Source organism: Myxocyprinus asiaticus, chromosome 48, assembly GCF_019703515.2.
Source record: "Myxocyprinus asiaticus isolate MX2 ecotype Aquarium Trade chromosome 48, UBuf_Myxa_2, whole genome shotgun sequence".
Taxonomy (NCBI): Eukaryota; Metazoa; Chordata; class Actinopteri; order Cypriniformes; family Catostomidae; genus Myxocyprinus; species Myxocyprinus asiaticus.
In genome coordinates, this window is record NC_059391.1 from 17757262 (window position 1) to 17773714 (window position 16453).

The window sequence follows — 16453 nt, forward strand, 5'->3', positions numbered from 1 at the left end:
GTGAGCTGGAACTAATTAATCTTTCACTCCAGTCCTGTCACCACAATGGAATTGAGCATGACACCTAACTCCAGATTGTTCCAAGAGACGTTTCCTGTGTTTAGTGGATACATGAAACTCTAGTTTGGATGTCACCTTCATCAAGTGGTTTACCTGATTGCTCATGGAAGAGCTGCTGTCTGAATCCTGGTTCTCCTCTCCTGATACAACCTCCTTTCTTTCTGAGAAGGGGAAATAAGGGAAACGATGAGTCTGAGGACAGTGATCTCAAAGAAAGCAATGGCCTCTCTCCTTCATTATGAGGAATTGAAGTTTTTCCACCAGTAAATATGATGCATATGGAAGAGTTTTGGTTCTGTATCACTAGTTACTCATTCTCTCTGCATAACATGAACTCTTACTGTAGTCTGGGGAGGGATGGTTGGTTCTGGACCACCAGGATTCCTGTGAACTGGTGGGATCCTCTGATTGGTGGGAATACAACAGCCCTGCCATAGAAAGCATCCCCTGGATGGCATCCTCTTCTGTGCTTGGTGAGGTAGCGGATTCACTGGATATGTGATCGAACAGAAATTTACCAGATGTCAATTATATGTATGTTTATAAAATGACATGTTTTGCAAGTCATTTGAAATAAAAACGGTCACTAACAATGAATCGACACATTTGTGTCCATCAATACAATAATGAAATGGAATTATAACACAACTCAATCTGCTGCCTTACATTTTATGACACTTCTCAAAACCATCAAATCTTTGTCTGGAGTGATGCATGTCTGTCATGTAGCTGGAGCTACATTTGGTCTCATTTCGGTCGTTTCCGCTTCGCCTGCTCAAACTTTCATCCTCCTCTTCCTCTGAGGAGCTTTCAGATTCCTCCTCCGAGCAGTTTTTTTTCTGCATAGATGAGAAGATTGAACATTGAACCCTAAATTCAAACTCAAAGATTTTACTATGCATTAAGTGAAATCTTCACATACCCGTGTAGTGTACTTCTCTTCCTCTGATTCAGAGTCTGAGGAGACCTCTGAATGTTCTGATTCTCTGTTCCTGAGATCTGAACGATCTCTTTTATGAAGATCTATCACTAAAAAGTATTTAAAAAAGCAAAATGTGCATTGTTTGTTAACAAAGCTGTTGGTAATGCGAATACTTCCAAAATGACAAAAATAGTCGTCGATTGATCAGCTTAGCCGATATATTGGTATATCTCTAGTAAAATTGTGTAAAATCATCATGATTCCATATGGAAAAAAACAAACAAAACAGAGATAACAAATGAACTCTAGTAACAGCTAATTTCCAAAAAAACAACTTTTTGATGATTGAAAAATTTAGAAATTGAGACTTTTGAGGGTACCTGTGAAGAACAGAGGCTTCACTTCTCTGGCGACATGACTGTGCTTATCTTGTGCCTCCTCTTTCATGTGAATATCCATTTCCTGTTCTTCCTCGTTTGCTACAATCTTAATCTTGAGTGAATCCCTCTTCGGATCTCTGGAACCCTCTTTTTCATTTATCTTCACTTGCTTTTCTCCAAGATGCTGCCTGTCATCTCTGCATGGGCAACCAGAGGAAAGAAAGGGGAACTGAACATGTAACCCAAACCAAATTACCAAAATGAAATAAATAATAAATAAAAACAAAGAAATCTAAAGTCACTAAAGATGAAAAAATACCTCCCAAAATCTTTCTAGTTTTAACACAAACTCTACAGCAAGGCAGTATACATTAGTTATTTTTGTCAAAATTTTTGTCTTTTGACAAATTTAGTCAATGTTTCGTCATGCCATATTCATTAATTTTAGTCAAGTTTACGCCGACTAAAACAGCATATAATTTTCTATTTTTCTTTAAAAAAAAAAACATCTATCTTTTTATCTTTTATAAAAAAAGGTCTTACATTTTATCTTAATCTTTTTTAGTAAATTTCAAATTTAAATTGTGAACAGTATTTAGTTAAATCAGTTGTTTCTAGTCACAGTGTGCCTTTTTTGTCATCCGTGAGAAAATAAAACTAGTGCTGTCAGTCGATTACAAATTTTAATCATGATTAATCGCACCATTTTCATAGTTAATCGCGATTAATCACAGATTTTAAAGTGCTGACATGTGACTCTACATACTACTTTTTCTGTCAAACTGCATTTATTTCCATCTTAGGAAAGAAAAAAAATAATATGTAGGCCAAACATTAATGCTTTATTAAAAAAAAAAATTTTTGGGTGGATTTTTTCTCCCCAATTTGGCATGCCTAATTCCCAGTGCGCTTTAGGTCCTCGTGTTGGCGTAGTGACTCACCTCAATCCGGGTGGCAGAGGACGAATCTCAGTTGCCTCCACGTCTGAGACAGTCAATCTGCGTATCTTATCACGTGGCTTGTTGAGCACGTTACCGTGGAGACATAGCACGTGTGGAGGCTTCACGCTATTCTCTGCGGCGTCCACGCACAACCCACCACGCGCTCCACAGAGAGCGAGAACCATATTATGGCGACCACGAGGAGGTTAACCCAATGTGACTCTACCCACCCTAGCAGCAGAGCCAATTGGTTGCTTAGGAAGCCTGACTGGAGTCACTCAGCACGCTCTGGATTTAACTTGCAACTCCAGGTGTGGTAGTCAGCATCTTTACTCGCTGAGCTACCCAGGCCCCCACATTAATGCTTTATTAACATTTTCCAAACAAGTATGAAGTATGAAGATAGAAATGCATTAAAATAGCACCAATTCAAGAAACGTTTCCCAAAGTCTAAGTGGGAGGTTAACTAACTGAAAGAACTAGTCCCCCCATTGGTTGCAATTCATCGCATTAAATCTCTTAAACTCTCATCCTCCATAATATTAATCGTCTGGCAGACCGTGGCTATTCGCTTCACAACAGCGAAGCTGCATTCACGATTCGCGCCAGGGCGTCAACGCCAGTATCAAGCGTCACTTTGAACTCCAAATGCAAAGCGCTTGCCGACAACGTCTCATTATGCGTAAGACTTGGCATGCTTCTGTGGTCATTAAATTGAGCCTTACAGAGGCTGCAAAGTACTTGATTTCTGTCAGAAGTCCCATCTGGACTTGTTTTGTACAACAAATTGCATTTAAAAGGTTCCGCCCTACTCCAACCAGTGTTTAGAAATCACACAGAGCTCAGAAAAAAGTCAGAATCTAGTGCCAAAATTGGTAAATGCATGAATCGCGATTAAGAAAAATGAATGAATTGATTTTGACAGCTCTAAAATAAAAAATAAAAATGTTCATCAAGAAACGTATTTGTCAGTAATTAAATAAACACTGCATTAACGCTAGGTAAGTATTTTGGCAATGTGATAAATCATCCACTAGATTTAAAATGTACATGTACATTGATTTTGCAGTTAATCTGGTTTACCTGATAATACGTCCATTGCACAGCATCAGACGCAGGTCACTGCCCAAGCTCCGCTCCACCATTGCAGCTGATGCCGTAGAAACCTTGTTGAACTTTCCGTTGACCTTCACGTTAAAGGACGCATCCTGAAAGAAGAATGATTGTTATAATAATCCCAATACATTTCCCTGGTCATTAATTGTTATGTTTACATTATCAATACTTTTGTGTCTGTTCCCATTTACCTCCTCATAAGGACCTGTCTCCAGTCGTTTTAAGACTTCTTGTGTGTGCTGCTCGAAGATGTCTAGGTTGGAGAGGACTTTGGGGCCATTACAGTGGTGGTGATGGTGGTGGTCACGAAGACGTCTAGCATTCCTCCGTGCATGAGATCCTCTCTCGTGCGATGACCTCGTGGATGGGCATGCTAAGCTTTCCTGAGATTTCAATTGCTTGCTTCCGCAATTCCCATTCTTATACTCCTAGTTTTGGAAACAGCATTGTAAGTTCAAATAAAATAACTTCACATTCTAATGTACTACCTACAAAAGTAAAACAAATTATACACAAAATTTTATATATGTATAAAGAGTCAATGTTTAAGCAAAAAAAACATATAATCTATCCTAAAAACTGCATTACTTAATGTTTTTAAGACCCAATAAATGGTTTGACAAACGCAATTTTATTTTCTGTGTTGCCAAATTTTTCTATTGAAACAGGAAGTTGGGGTGGGTCATATGGAAGAGCTTGCACAAAACTCCAATTTTGATTTCATGAGGTGTGAGTTAGGCCATACACTGTACATGCAAATAATTAGTTTTTACATTTTATAGAGGCTATTTCATTTAAAAGTGCAAATGTGACAGGTTAGAATTTATGGTAAGTTTCAGTAGGTTTCAAGAAGCCTGGCGTACCTCAAGGTAGTGGATTTCCTTGGTGAGCATTTTAATGAGATGGTTGGGTCTGATATGATCAGGGACCTCGCTGGCTGGCTCTGTGAACTGGGTAAGATGAGCACACATGGCAGACAATAAGGGATTTGTGCCAGAGAGAGCAAACCTCACGTTTCCCTCCCAGTACCAATGACACTAGATATCAATCCCTCTGAGATGCCCATGGCCTCATTATTCCATCAGGGGACTACAATGCACAATGTGATCATTGCAGGTGATTTTACACTAGATTTAAATATAGGACAAAGTGTGATTTTCTTTCCCATCGATTTCACCATCCAACTGGCAAAACTGTTGAAAAAATTGCTTAATAAAAGTCTGAAAAGTAATAGCATCTCCTCAACATACCACATGATTCGAGATATCATTCAAGTCCGTTGGCACATGGCGCAGGACGAGTTACGCAACAAAGTTTCTTACGGCAAATCCCTAACCCTATATATGAGCAGTAGTAATAATGATGCTTGCCTTAAACACCATTAATATTAAGTAAGAGTTTCTGGTGTGATAAGACACTAGTTCCTCTACCTCTCTCTTTAGCCAGTTCCTTAGTGCAGTAATCAAAGCTTTCACTCCCTTGATCAGGTAACCTGGAGGCAGGTAGTTCTCTTCTCGAGATTCTGATAACAGACAATAAACAGCAGATTAAGAAGAACATCAGGGAATATTCGCAGCAGGCCAGTGATTTAAGTGTCCTGTATTGACATGCTGAGTGATTTAATAGGACGTACCTTTGAGGGTCTCTAGTAGATTCTTTGCTACATACCAGCAAATTGCCTCAAAATAAGGAAACTTAAAGAGGTCTGGAGTCTTAAGACGCCGCTCCATCTCATAGCACCTAAAATTAGACCAAATTAGTTTCACTCATTCACAATACAGTAAAAAGTCATATTACAGCATTTGCATAATATGGGCTTCTCATTAGTCAAGAATATACTCTAAGAGGCGGTTTAAACCAAACACATCTCTGTGTCAGCCTGTGCTGTTTTTCAATTGTTTTTCTATGTAAACACATGCGCTAGATGGACATCTTGGACAAATAAGTTGCATCTCGCTGTTTATATCTTGTGCAGGAGCGTGGTGTCAAGTTAAAAAGAAACTTCAACTTTTAAAAATGCGTCTAAAAGGAATACATTTTGGAGTGCTACTTGCTGGAAGGACCTCATTCTTATTTTAAAAACGTGTCTCGAGACACCTGCATTTTGTTCTATTTGTTGCGATGAGTTTAGCTTTTAGAACCAAAAAAAAGTGTTTTATAGCCTGGGAAAAATGTTAAGTTCCACAAAGAACTTTTAAGTTCTTTTTTCAAAGCCCAAAAACCAATATGATGATCTTAAGAATCTATCCACAGTTTTCCTGAGCAACCACTTGGCAGCGCCATGATGACTCAAATGGCTTGAAATTTCTGTTTCTGGTCTAGAGACGCAATGCAAAAACTTCCAAAACAAGCGATCCAGATGGATAACAACAACCATTTTTTTTTTTTAGAGTTAAAATTAATTTCAGGCTCAACTTGTGCTGTTGTTGACTGTATTAACATAACAACAGTAACTAACCTCACACCATCCCTTCATGTCAGGTCGTATAATGTCAGTTAAGGCACTGTCAATAAAAAAAATGTTCATCTTGACTCTGAGAAAGTATCAGCACTATGTAGCCATATGTTTTATTTTGCCAATTTTAACAAATGTAATACCTGGGGGGGGGGGGGGCTGGGTAGCTCAGCAAGTAAAGATGCTGACTACCACCCCTGGAGACACCAGTTCGAATCCAGGGTGTGCTGAGTGACTCCAGCCAGGTCTCCTGAGCAACCAAATTGGTCCGGTTGCTTGGGAGGGTAGAGTCACATGGGGTAACCTCCTCGTGGTCGCGATTAATGGTTCTCGCCCTCAATGGGGTGCGTGGTAAGTTGTGCGTGGATCACGGAGAGTAGCATGAGCCTCCACATGCGGAGTCTCCGCGGTGTCATGCACAGTGAGCCACGTGATAAGATGCGTGGACTGACGGTCTCAGAAGTGGAGGCAACTAGGACTTGTCCTCCGCCACCCGGATTGAGGTGAGTAACCGCGCCACCACGAGGTCCTCCTAAGTAGTGGGATTGGCCATTCCAAATTGGGAGAAAAGGGGATAAAAAAACAAAAAACAAAAAAAAAACAAAAAACAAATGTAATACCTAAAACACTACATTACCTGCTAAGAATATACATAGATGTGAGTGAAAACACTGGAGACTGGATATTGAAAACAGTCGAATAGTGGAACACTTCCACCTTCAGGAAAAAGGTGGACAGTTTGTAATCCTCTAAGAACCCTACAACCCTTGACAGCTAAACATTTTTCTTGATAGGACCATTTTCAATGTCTAGGTTTCGTGGGTTGGCTATAGATAGCTAATTGAACCTAAGGTGCTGTAAAAAAACAAACAAAAAACCCCCCCTTAAATAACCTTTCTTAAAGACCCTATGAAATGTATTTTCTACTTTGAAATAGCCAATAGCCATTAGTTTAAAATCACATCCTGGTACAACAATTATTATTTTGGCTTGACAAACCATTCAACATACTGTTATTTTACAGACATGGTTTAAGGGTTTTTCCAAAAACTCTAAACCAAGACCAAAATTTCAAACACAAACTTCACCTAGAGCTTTCAAGCTACATCCACTAAACTTTGCATAGACTTTTACACTTTTTCTGACTTGGTGTGCTATATCTTTTCTAACCGATCAGATTTCTGGTTTTCCCGTATCAGGCCTTAAGTGACCAAAATTCCTTACACTTACTCTGTCGCAATGTTGAAATGAGCCAAGAGGCTGAAATGGAATGTTTGTGAATTCAAACTCCAACTGTCAAAATTTCAATTGTTAACAAACTCACATAAGGCCTTTAATCTGCTTCAAGTTATTCGCTCTCTCTCGCTCTTGCGTGTAAAACATTCAAACTTTTAAACAAGGCTTTGCAAAGCTGACATCAAAGTTTGTCTTGTAAAATTGTATCTATATAGTTCACTATTTGCTATTGCTATTTGGTTGTAGGTGCTATTGGGGAAGAGGGCATTCTCATTCTGCAGAGCATATTTTTGTTCCACTTTACCAGTGAGAAAGACGGTATACATATATCTACTATATATGTGTTTTTTTTTGTCAACTTTTAGGAGTACACTTACAGTAGATGGCCTCAAAGCTAACAGATATGGACTTAAAGCCACAAAACAGCAATTGAGATTTCACGGGACTTTCATGGGGTTGTAAGAGTGTAGCCGACCACTCACCTGAGCTGCATGCCAATGTTGAGGTTATGGAGGAAGTTCCCTCCGAAAGCCATGCAATCCTGAGAGGTGAGAACCGCATGAATCCATCCTGAAAGAGGGGTCAAGAACATGTCAACAGCTGACCAACAGATGCTGACACACAGATACAGACATCTGGGGCAGGATTCACAAAACGTTCTTAAGAAGAAATTCCTGCTTAACTACCATTTTCTTCTTAATTTCTAACTTAAGAAAAAAATTAAGCATTCAAATTCTCGAATAAAATGTTCTTAAAAATCGTGGTAAATAAAATCTTAAAGTTAGGATAACCTCACAGTTGTCTTAAATCCTAAGAGGTAAGATGTTTAATGAATTTACTGGGTTTTTCATATTGACTCTGAAGTTGCAATGGGCTATTTACGTAGAAATGTGATTGTATTCCTAAGAACGTTTTTGACTGTTTTATGTTTCAGCTTGTAAACCATGTAAATGTTTTAACCAAATTCAAACAATAAATGTTGTTTTGAAGCTTCTTAATGTGGTGACCAATCATGCTAATTCAAACGGACGTGCTGCATATAGCGTTCTCTTTCCATGATCTTTAGAGTTCATAGAAACAATAATTATAAAAAAGATTTTCTCCCCATTTCTCCCCAATTTGGCATGCCCAATTCCCAATATGCTCTAGGTCCTCGTGGTGGCGTAGTGACTCATCTCAATCTGGGTGGCGGAGGACGAATTTCAGTTGCCTCTGCATCTGAGACAGTCAATCCGTGCATCTTATCAGGTGGCTTGTTGAGCGCATTGAACGCGTGTGGAGGCTCACGCTATTCTCCGCGGTATCCACGCACAACTCACCACGTGCCCCACCGAGAGCGAGAACCACATTATAGCAACCACGAGGAGGTTACCCCAATGTGACTCTACCCACCCTAGCAACCGGGCCAATTGGATGTATAGGAAGCCTGACTTGAGTCACTTAGCACGCCCTGGATTCGAACTTGCGACTCCAGGTATGGTCGTCAGCATCAATACTCGCTGAGCTACCCAGGCCCCCCCAATAATTATAACATTAAAAAGCAGAGACTTTCTTTTTCACCCCATCCACATCCCTATTGGCGTTGGGCACAGCGAAGACAGCCTCCGCCACCCTTTCCCATTTACCTGCCTCTTTCTGACGTGATATAATTATCAAGCTTCCCAAGGAGAACTTTTTCCTTGCAGTAATTTCAACAAGAACATCCAGCTCTTGTCTATTGAAGTATTTGTTTCTTTTCTTTTCTTCTATGTCAAATTAAAGTTATCAAATGGTTCGCACCAAGTAAACTGTCCTATGACGGTTAATGTCATTAAGATCTCACGCACTTTACAATAAAAAAATGATCGCAAAGGGCTTGCTACTTTTAAAAAAAAGTTAAGAGATACATTTATTGTTACAATTTACCAGTGTTGAAGTATTGAATTTGTTGTAGGCTATTAGACAAGGCAACTCCATTAGCTGGCTGATCAGACAATGTCAAAGCCTGTCCTTTTATTCTTAAGAAAAAAAATTATTTTCTTATGAAAATATTTGATACCTTAAGAATTTTTCAAGAATTGCACTTGGGAACGTTCTTACGAACTTCTTATAATTTATCCTAAGAACTTTCTTAATTTTTTTCTTAAGAACATTTTCGTGAATCCGGTACCTGGTCTAAATTGCAGCTGTCCCCTTTTTTGCTAACAGCGAGCCATTCATTTCCGGCGTACAGGTGGACAGAGGGTAATTTCAGTCCATCACAAAATTCATGTTACATTTTGCCACTGAAAAGTGGCAAACTTCTAGAGCAATGGGTCGCAGGTCTGTTCTGATATGGTCGCCTACAGCAGGTGAGAAAACATTGGCTAAATGCAAATGATAAAATGGAACAAAAGAGAGGTGAAAATGCTTCCCATATATTTAGTTTTTGACAAAGGCAGTATGTCGTTTTTTTATATTGTCATGCTGATAAGCCTCTGTCATGTTAGTAATTTAGCATATTTTTGAGTCTATGAAGTTCATGGTAATACTAACACATAATTCAATGTTTCATTTTGAGGACGGTTTTCATTACTTTAATGCGACAAACAATTTTGGTCCTGTGTTGGGACACAACTTTATGTCCTTAGTAAAATCTGGGTCTTAAAGCATAACCAGTCGAAAACTACTGATCTAGAGTTCACAGAAATGTCATTCCAACACCTTCAGACTTCACAAACATGCTTCCAAGATCAGTGTGGGAATTGTATAAATACAACATTGTGTGACTTTAAACATAACAGCTGCCTACAGATCACATACATGTGGTGTGTGCTGGGTGGGCCATCCACTGCAACGATTATATGCCTGACCGAGATCTGAGCAGAATCAACCCCAAACCACTGTAGAGCCCACACAACACTCAGTCTGTCAACTACAACCATGACTTCCTGTCTACGCTTGAAAATACATACCAAATGCCTGAGAAGTATGTAAATGCATAAATATACATTAGATTCAGACAGAGAACCATCAGTGAGCAACTTTCATGCAAGTTTTGAAGGACTTTTGAAGTTTCTCTCACAGCAGGGGGATGTGTAGGATCCCACGGTCGGAAATTGGTCTGTTAGTGTGATCAGCAGACCACCCCACCACACTCCTCCCTTCAGCTGGAAACCAGATTCATTTCAGACCATATCCTTCTCATTTTGAGTCATAGAACTTCAAATATCAAGATTGAACCAATTATCACATGTACTAAATTAATTAGCCTAAAGTGGCCCACAAAAGTATCAGGACACTTAAAGGGATAGTTTACCGGGGCCTGGGTAGCTCAGTGAGAAAAGACGCTGACTACCACCCCTGCAGTCACGAGTTTGAATCCAGGGCATGCTGAGTGACTCCAGCCAGGTCTCCTAAGCAACCAAATTGGCCCGGTTGCTAGGAAGGGTAGAGTCACATGGGGTAACCTCCTCGTGGTCGCTATAATGTGTGGTTCTCGCTCTTGGTGGGGTGCGTGGTGAGTTGTGCGTGGATGCCGCGGTGAATAGCGTGAAGCCTCCACATGCGCTAAGTCTCCGCGGTAACGCGCTCAACAAGCCAAGTGAAAAGATGCGCGGATTGACAGTCTCAGATGCGGTGGCAACTGAGATTCGTCCTCCGCCACCCAGATTGAGGCAAGTCACTACGCCACCACGAGGACTTAAGAGCGCATTGGGAATTCCAAATTGGGGAGAAAAGGGGAGGAAAAAAAAGGATAGTTCACCCAAACTTTTTTAATTCTCTTATTGTTTACTCACCCTCATGATGTCCCCGGTGTGTATGACTTGCTTTCTTCACCAGAACACATTTGAAGAAAAATAGAAAAATATCATAGCTCAGTAAGTCCTTAAAATGCAAGTGAATGGTGATCCGATTTTTGAAGCTCCAAAAATCACAGACAATCAGCATAAACGTCATCCATATGACACCAGCTGATAAACGAATGTCTTCTAAAGCAACACGATCTCTTTTTGTGCATAAAAGATAAATATTTAAGTACTTTTTTAACTCTAAACCATGCTTCTGGTCAGAAGCGGTAAGAGCATGTGATGTAATAGCATTGGCATTTGAAACACGCAAGAACTGACGCAAGTGCATCACAGCCGGAAGAGTAGCGCTGTTTACAAGTGAGGAGGATGAAGGCTGTACAGTAGCTTGGTTGGTTTTGGTTTAGATCTGTATTTCTCCGTTTATTTACTTACAATTTTGCATTTGTGTGCTTATCCTGGATGTCTCAACCGAGAGGAGAACATGAGATTATGTCCGTATCATGGCAACGGTAATACGTCACATGAGAGTCCGCGTGATCTCCACCCTCTCGTGAAGCTGACCGGATGCGATGATTTAGAGTCAATATTTATCTATTTCGCACCAAAAGCTAAACACGTCGCTTTAGAAAACATTTAACTGGAGTCGTATGGATGACATTTATGCTGACTGTCTGTGATTTTTAGAGCTTCAAATATCGGATCACCATCCACTTGCATTTTAAAGGACTTACTGAGCTACGATATTTTTCAGATTTTCTTAAAATGTGTTCTGGTGAAGAAAAAAAGTCACACATACCTGGTATATCATGATGGAGAGTAAATAATGAGAGAATTTTCATTTTTGGGTGAACTATCCCTTTAAGGCATACTTAAAAACTTAAAAAATTGCATTGTATACTAAAATACCAGGAGTCATGAATGAAATAAAAAGGTTTTAAAGAATGTAGCACAAACACACTTGAAGCAAAACATTTCACAAAAATATAGGTTTCAACTTATAAAACAATAGATATGCAGTTCAAAATTAAGATCAAAGTATTTGGACTTTGTGGAACATGGCCATTGTTAATGTGATGAACTGTACTTGTCATTACTCTGCTAGGACGCCTGTTAGCCGTTTTCCACTGAAATGGTGAAGGTTCGTGTGCTGAGCCAGTGCTCCGCTGGTTCACGGCCGGGGCAATCTGGAGCCTTTTGTAAGCCGGCCGCGCTTTTCCACTGACTTCAGAACTGAATGGTGACGTAATGGGTTACGCGAATACTTAACCTACCCATAAACAAACATGGCACACCACAACAGTGTTTGTGTACAGCTTTTAATCTTGTTTTTGAGGACATATTTAAACATACAAAGTAATGAAATCCAACGTTATTATGTTGCTTAACAAGACTGTCAGAGACGACATCTACACTAAAGACGACAGGTAGTGAAATTACATTATTTTGTATTAACTATGGCTTAACTTGCTAAATTCTGTAAACTGTAACAGTGTACATCATTATTAACATAGGTGTAGCAGATGGTTATATTTGGAGTTTTGCCATAGCATATAATATTATGTTTACATCTTGAGAATCCAGAAGTTTACTTAACAGATAGCCGCGATCTTCCGAAGTTAGTGAGTAGCTGGTCAAAAATTTAATTACTGAACAAAACAATGCACAAAATAAGAGGACAACAGTGTAAGGAAAGCTAACGAAGTCGGCAAATATAATAACTTACTGAGATCAGCAGCAGAGGACACCGGCGCTTTGGTGTTTATCTCGAGCGTGACTGGCTGAATTTAATGTCCCGGATAGATAGCAAGCTGTAATCAGTTCCTGTGTGGAGACCAGCAAGCTTTTGGGGCCGGTGTTGAACCAGGTTTTCGGCCCCAGAATGGCATTTTCTGCGGTGGAAACGCGAGGAACAGCTCAAGAATTCGCACCGGCCCAGGAACCCGCCCCCGAACCATGTCGGTGGAAAAGGGCTAAGAGTGATCTTGAGGGGAAATAACTTTATAAATCTACTAAAATTATGTTAACACCAGTTGGTTAAACATAACTGAAAAAGTAGGTTAGAAAAGGGAAGTTAGCTCTGAGAAAAGATGAAAAAGTAGGTTAGAAAAAGGAAGTTAGCTCTGAGAAAATTATTTGTTTGTAGATGCCACATGATTTCATATTTTGCAAATAACGGCCTTGGCAATCATGGTCTGCGTTAATGGATGAGGTGCTAAAAAAAGGATTAACCTGTAGGGATCAGAAGCGTTGTTCCCTGCCGCACAACACACTTGTAGCACTTGTCCACTTTCTCCCCGAAGAACACTTCGCTTTGGTTGGGTGACGAGCTCCACTGCTCATATAGTGCAAGGTTGGCTGGTGTTGGCTTTATCAAGTAAAAAATCTTCTCTCCCTGAAAAAATAAAAATAAAAAAATAAAAAAATAATATAAAAACCTGGACTTATTATTGCCAATACAGTTGAAATAAAGCTGCCAAATTGTTCTTTAAAAGAATGTAAGGGGTCGTTCACAGAGAACATGTCCTTCCACTAAAGAAATAGTTAGATGCAGTATCACAAATAAAGAATGCAGGTTTCTCAAGACGCATTTTTTAACAGTTAAAGTACTTTTTAACTTGACACAGTGTTTAAAAAATGCAGCTCTACTGCACAAGATGTGGTGAAATGATTGAAGATGTCTACTGCCTGTTTACTTTAGAAAACAATTTAAAAAATAGTATGGACAGACGCAAAAACGCATTCAGTGTGAACGGCCTCTAATTGTGGATAAAAAGAAAGATGAACTATGACAGACATGATGTGGACGTACCCATAGTACATGGTACCACACAGACGTGCCCCCAAAATCAATGTGGAAGTCAGTGTAGCTGTCTTTAACGCCCATTAAACAGTATTTCTGCACAAAGGGCTTGGGAAAGTAAGAGTCATCAGGCCAGTAGTTCTCCACCCAAGACATCTTCTGGGCAATATCAGGCACCACCACCAGCCCTGACATCCTGAGCAACAGAAAATGTTAAGTTTAGAGATCAAAGCATACAACTGAGCAAAAGCATTTCAGGGGCCACCACAACAGCCATTTTGCACCAATGCTACAGTACATTTCCCCTGCACTCAGAAAAGATACTTTTGTTCTCACCCGAGCAATAATTAATTACTACACGTTTTCAAACAATACTCACTTGGTGTCTGAAAACTCCAGGCTGATGACATTTAGTACTTTTGGCCTCTTTGGGCTGTAGAAATACTTTACAAATGTGCTCAATTTCATCTTGCTGTCTGCTTGCCGGGCCACATCGATGACATCAATCACTTTGTCCCCTCCTACAAGTGAAGTGAGCAGGTTGAGTGTCTTGAGTGTAAATGGAACACATCAGTTATAGAATATTGTGCCGTTGCATCCTACAAACTCTACAGGAAAATCTGCAATGGCAGCAATTTACAGCATTCTAATGTTCCTAGCCAGAGATGGACTCAATCCGCAAAGACGACCATAAAGAGCTCCTTTATTGCTATAATGGGATCAGGTACATTATTGCTTGAAGCATTGCCAACAAAAATGTCTACTGCATTTATGGATCCAAAAGCACACTGGCAGATGCAAGTTGTGCACACATATACTGATTAAAATGTATACCTTGCGAGCACTGAACGTTGCTTTGGATAAAAGCGTCTGCCAAATGCATGTAAGTGTAAAAAATATGGGTTTGATTTCAAAATTCTCTCAAGTGTCTAGACTGTAATATTTGTTTGTACATACATAAATTATAGCTATTATGCCAATAATAAATTTTTCATCCAGTAACAAACATCTTGAATAGTTCCGGAGACATAAAAAGGTGTTCCCAAAGCAGTGTGGGACAAAAGCAGGTGGAGACAATACTGCATTATTATGAGCAATTAGCAATGTGGAAAACACACAAAGTTTGATTCTGCTGGTGTGCAGTGCAGACAAGATACCCATTGAAGTAAGTGAATTAGCTGGGCAGCTAGCCTGCTGTTTGCAGTCAGAAATGCATTAAGGATGTAAAGCTGGAGATTTAAATGCGAGCCACAGACATAACGTCATTGCAGTTAACTTTACCATTCATCAAGCAATGCGCTAGTTACGTAGGTAACTGTGGTTCTGTGAATTCCAGATGAACGGCAGAGGTGGTGCTTAAGCACTAGTGGATTATCGCTGCGCCAGCTAGACAGGTCGAGAGAATATACCAACAAAGTCACAAAGTGACGTAGGCTGAGCCTCAAGGACAATAGCCACATTAGCTCAGCGTTCAGCCTCGGTACATCTTTCTCGTGCATACCGAGTGACAAATAACTCGGGCGGTCATCCGGAATTCACAGAACCACAGTTACCTACGTAACTAGCGTTCTGTTTCATTCCTCCTGACCGCCAGAGGCGTCAGTCATGATGAATGCCACTCACCTGAAAAACAGTCAAGGCTGTCCCTGAAGAACCGCTGAACTCACAGCATGAGGGGTAGCAATATTGAGCGAGCAAATGTACATGGAGAACCCCAGGTAGCAGCTGCACATATATCTGCCATGGAGACTCCTCTAAAGGCAGCCCAAGATGTAGACAAAGCCCTAGTAGAATGACAAGAGATACCTCCTGGCAAGGGCTTTTGGGCTTTCTTGTATCTCAGAGTGATCATCTCCAAAATCCAATGTGACAATCTCTACTTAGATACAGCGGCACCCTTCCGGACCACCACAGCAAACAAATAGCTGATCTGTTTGTCCAAGACAAATGGTAGAACCCACGTAACACCTCAAGGCTCACACAGGACATAACAGATAATCCCTCGACTCATCTGATTGGGACGAACACTGAAATGCAGCCAGAGTAATGGACGGATTTATGAACTGAGGAAACAGAACTTTAGGAAGAAATTATGAATTTGGCCAAATCACAACTCCAGAATCATCTGGCAATCAACGCATGCATAACTTACTAACAGATAATGCATGTAACTCACTGACTCGCTTAGTGGAAGCGATGGCCAACAGAAAGGCAGTTTTCAAAAATACCCAATTACGGTCAGCCATCTGCAAAAGGTTCGAACAGTGGCAAACAGAGAAAGTCAAGCACAAGTGGTAAATCCCACAGGAAAATGGGAGTTGCAGGCTGGCCTTAAACGTCTCGCACCCTTTCAAAAAACTACAAATAAGAATATGGGAACCAAGAGTAGAACCATTAACTGGTACATGATACGCAGAAATGGCTGCAAGCATACTTTTAATGTGGAAGCTGCCTTGCCTGCATCCAAGAGATATTACAAAAAACTCAAAACTCTTGGAACCTCACAGTGTGTAGGATCCAACCCACGATCCCTGCACCATGAAAAGAAAAAATTCCAAAGCACAGCATAGAGCTGATGTGTGGATGCAGCCCTAGCACTAACAATAGTATGAACAACAGCAGTTTCACAATCAGTTAGAAGAGGGTTGGACCCAGAGGCCAAACTCAAAGCTGCAGACGGGCTGGATCCGGGTGCCAAACAGTCATCCATCTGCGATAACAGATCCTTCCGGAGCGGAAGCTGCCACGGCCTGCCCACCAATAGTCTCAGAAG

The 16453-nt window shown here is 40.3% G+C and overlaps 1 protein-coding gene across 5 annotated transcripts in view; it reads right to left on the reverse strand.

Annotated features, from left to right (window-relative positions):
* Window positions 1-16453, reverse strand: part of LOC127437815 (lysine-specific demethylase 7B-like) — a 55752-nt gene that overhangs the window by 3641 nt on the left and 35658 nt on the right. For 4 of the 5 annotated variants that reach the window (XM_051693005.1, XM_051693009.1, XM_051693008.1 and 1 more), the window contains 14 exons: window positions 14060-14201; window positions 13690-13876; window positions 13110-13272; window positions 7593-7680; window positions 5053-5159; window positions 4850-4941; window positions 4283-4369; window positions 3611-3847; window positions 3387-3511; window positions 1363-1559; window positions 983-1089; window positions 727-899; window positions 402-550; window positions 154-221 (listed from right to left, as the gene is read on the reverse strand). In XM_051693005.1, the coding sequence (XP_051548965.1) occupies window positions 154-221; window positions 402-550; window positions 727-899; window positions 983-1089; window positions 1363-1559; window positions 3387-3511; window positions 3611-3847; window positions 4283-4369; window positions 4850-4941; window positions 5053-5159; window positions 7593-7680; window positions 13110-13272; window positions 13690-13876; window positions 14060-14201 (1922 nt within the window). The remainder of the gene's footprint in view (window positions 1-153; window positions 222-401; window positions 551-726; window positions 900-982; window positions 1090-1362; window positions 1560-3386; window positions 3512-3610; window positions 3848-4282; window positions 4370-4849; window positions 4942-5052; window positions 5160-7592; window positions 7681-13109; window positions 13273-13689; window positions 13877-14059; window positions 14202-16453) is intronic. The other variant, XM_051693010.1, reaches the window with a different exon arrangement.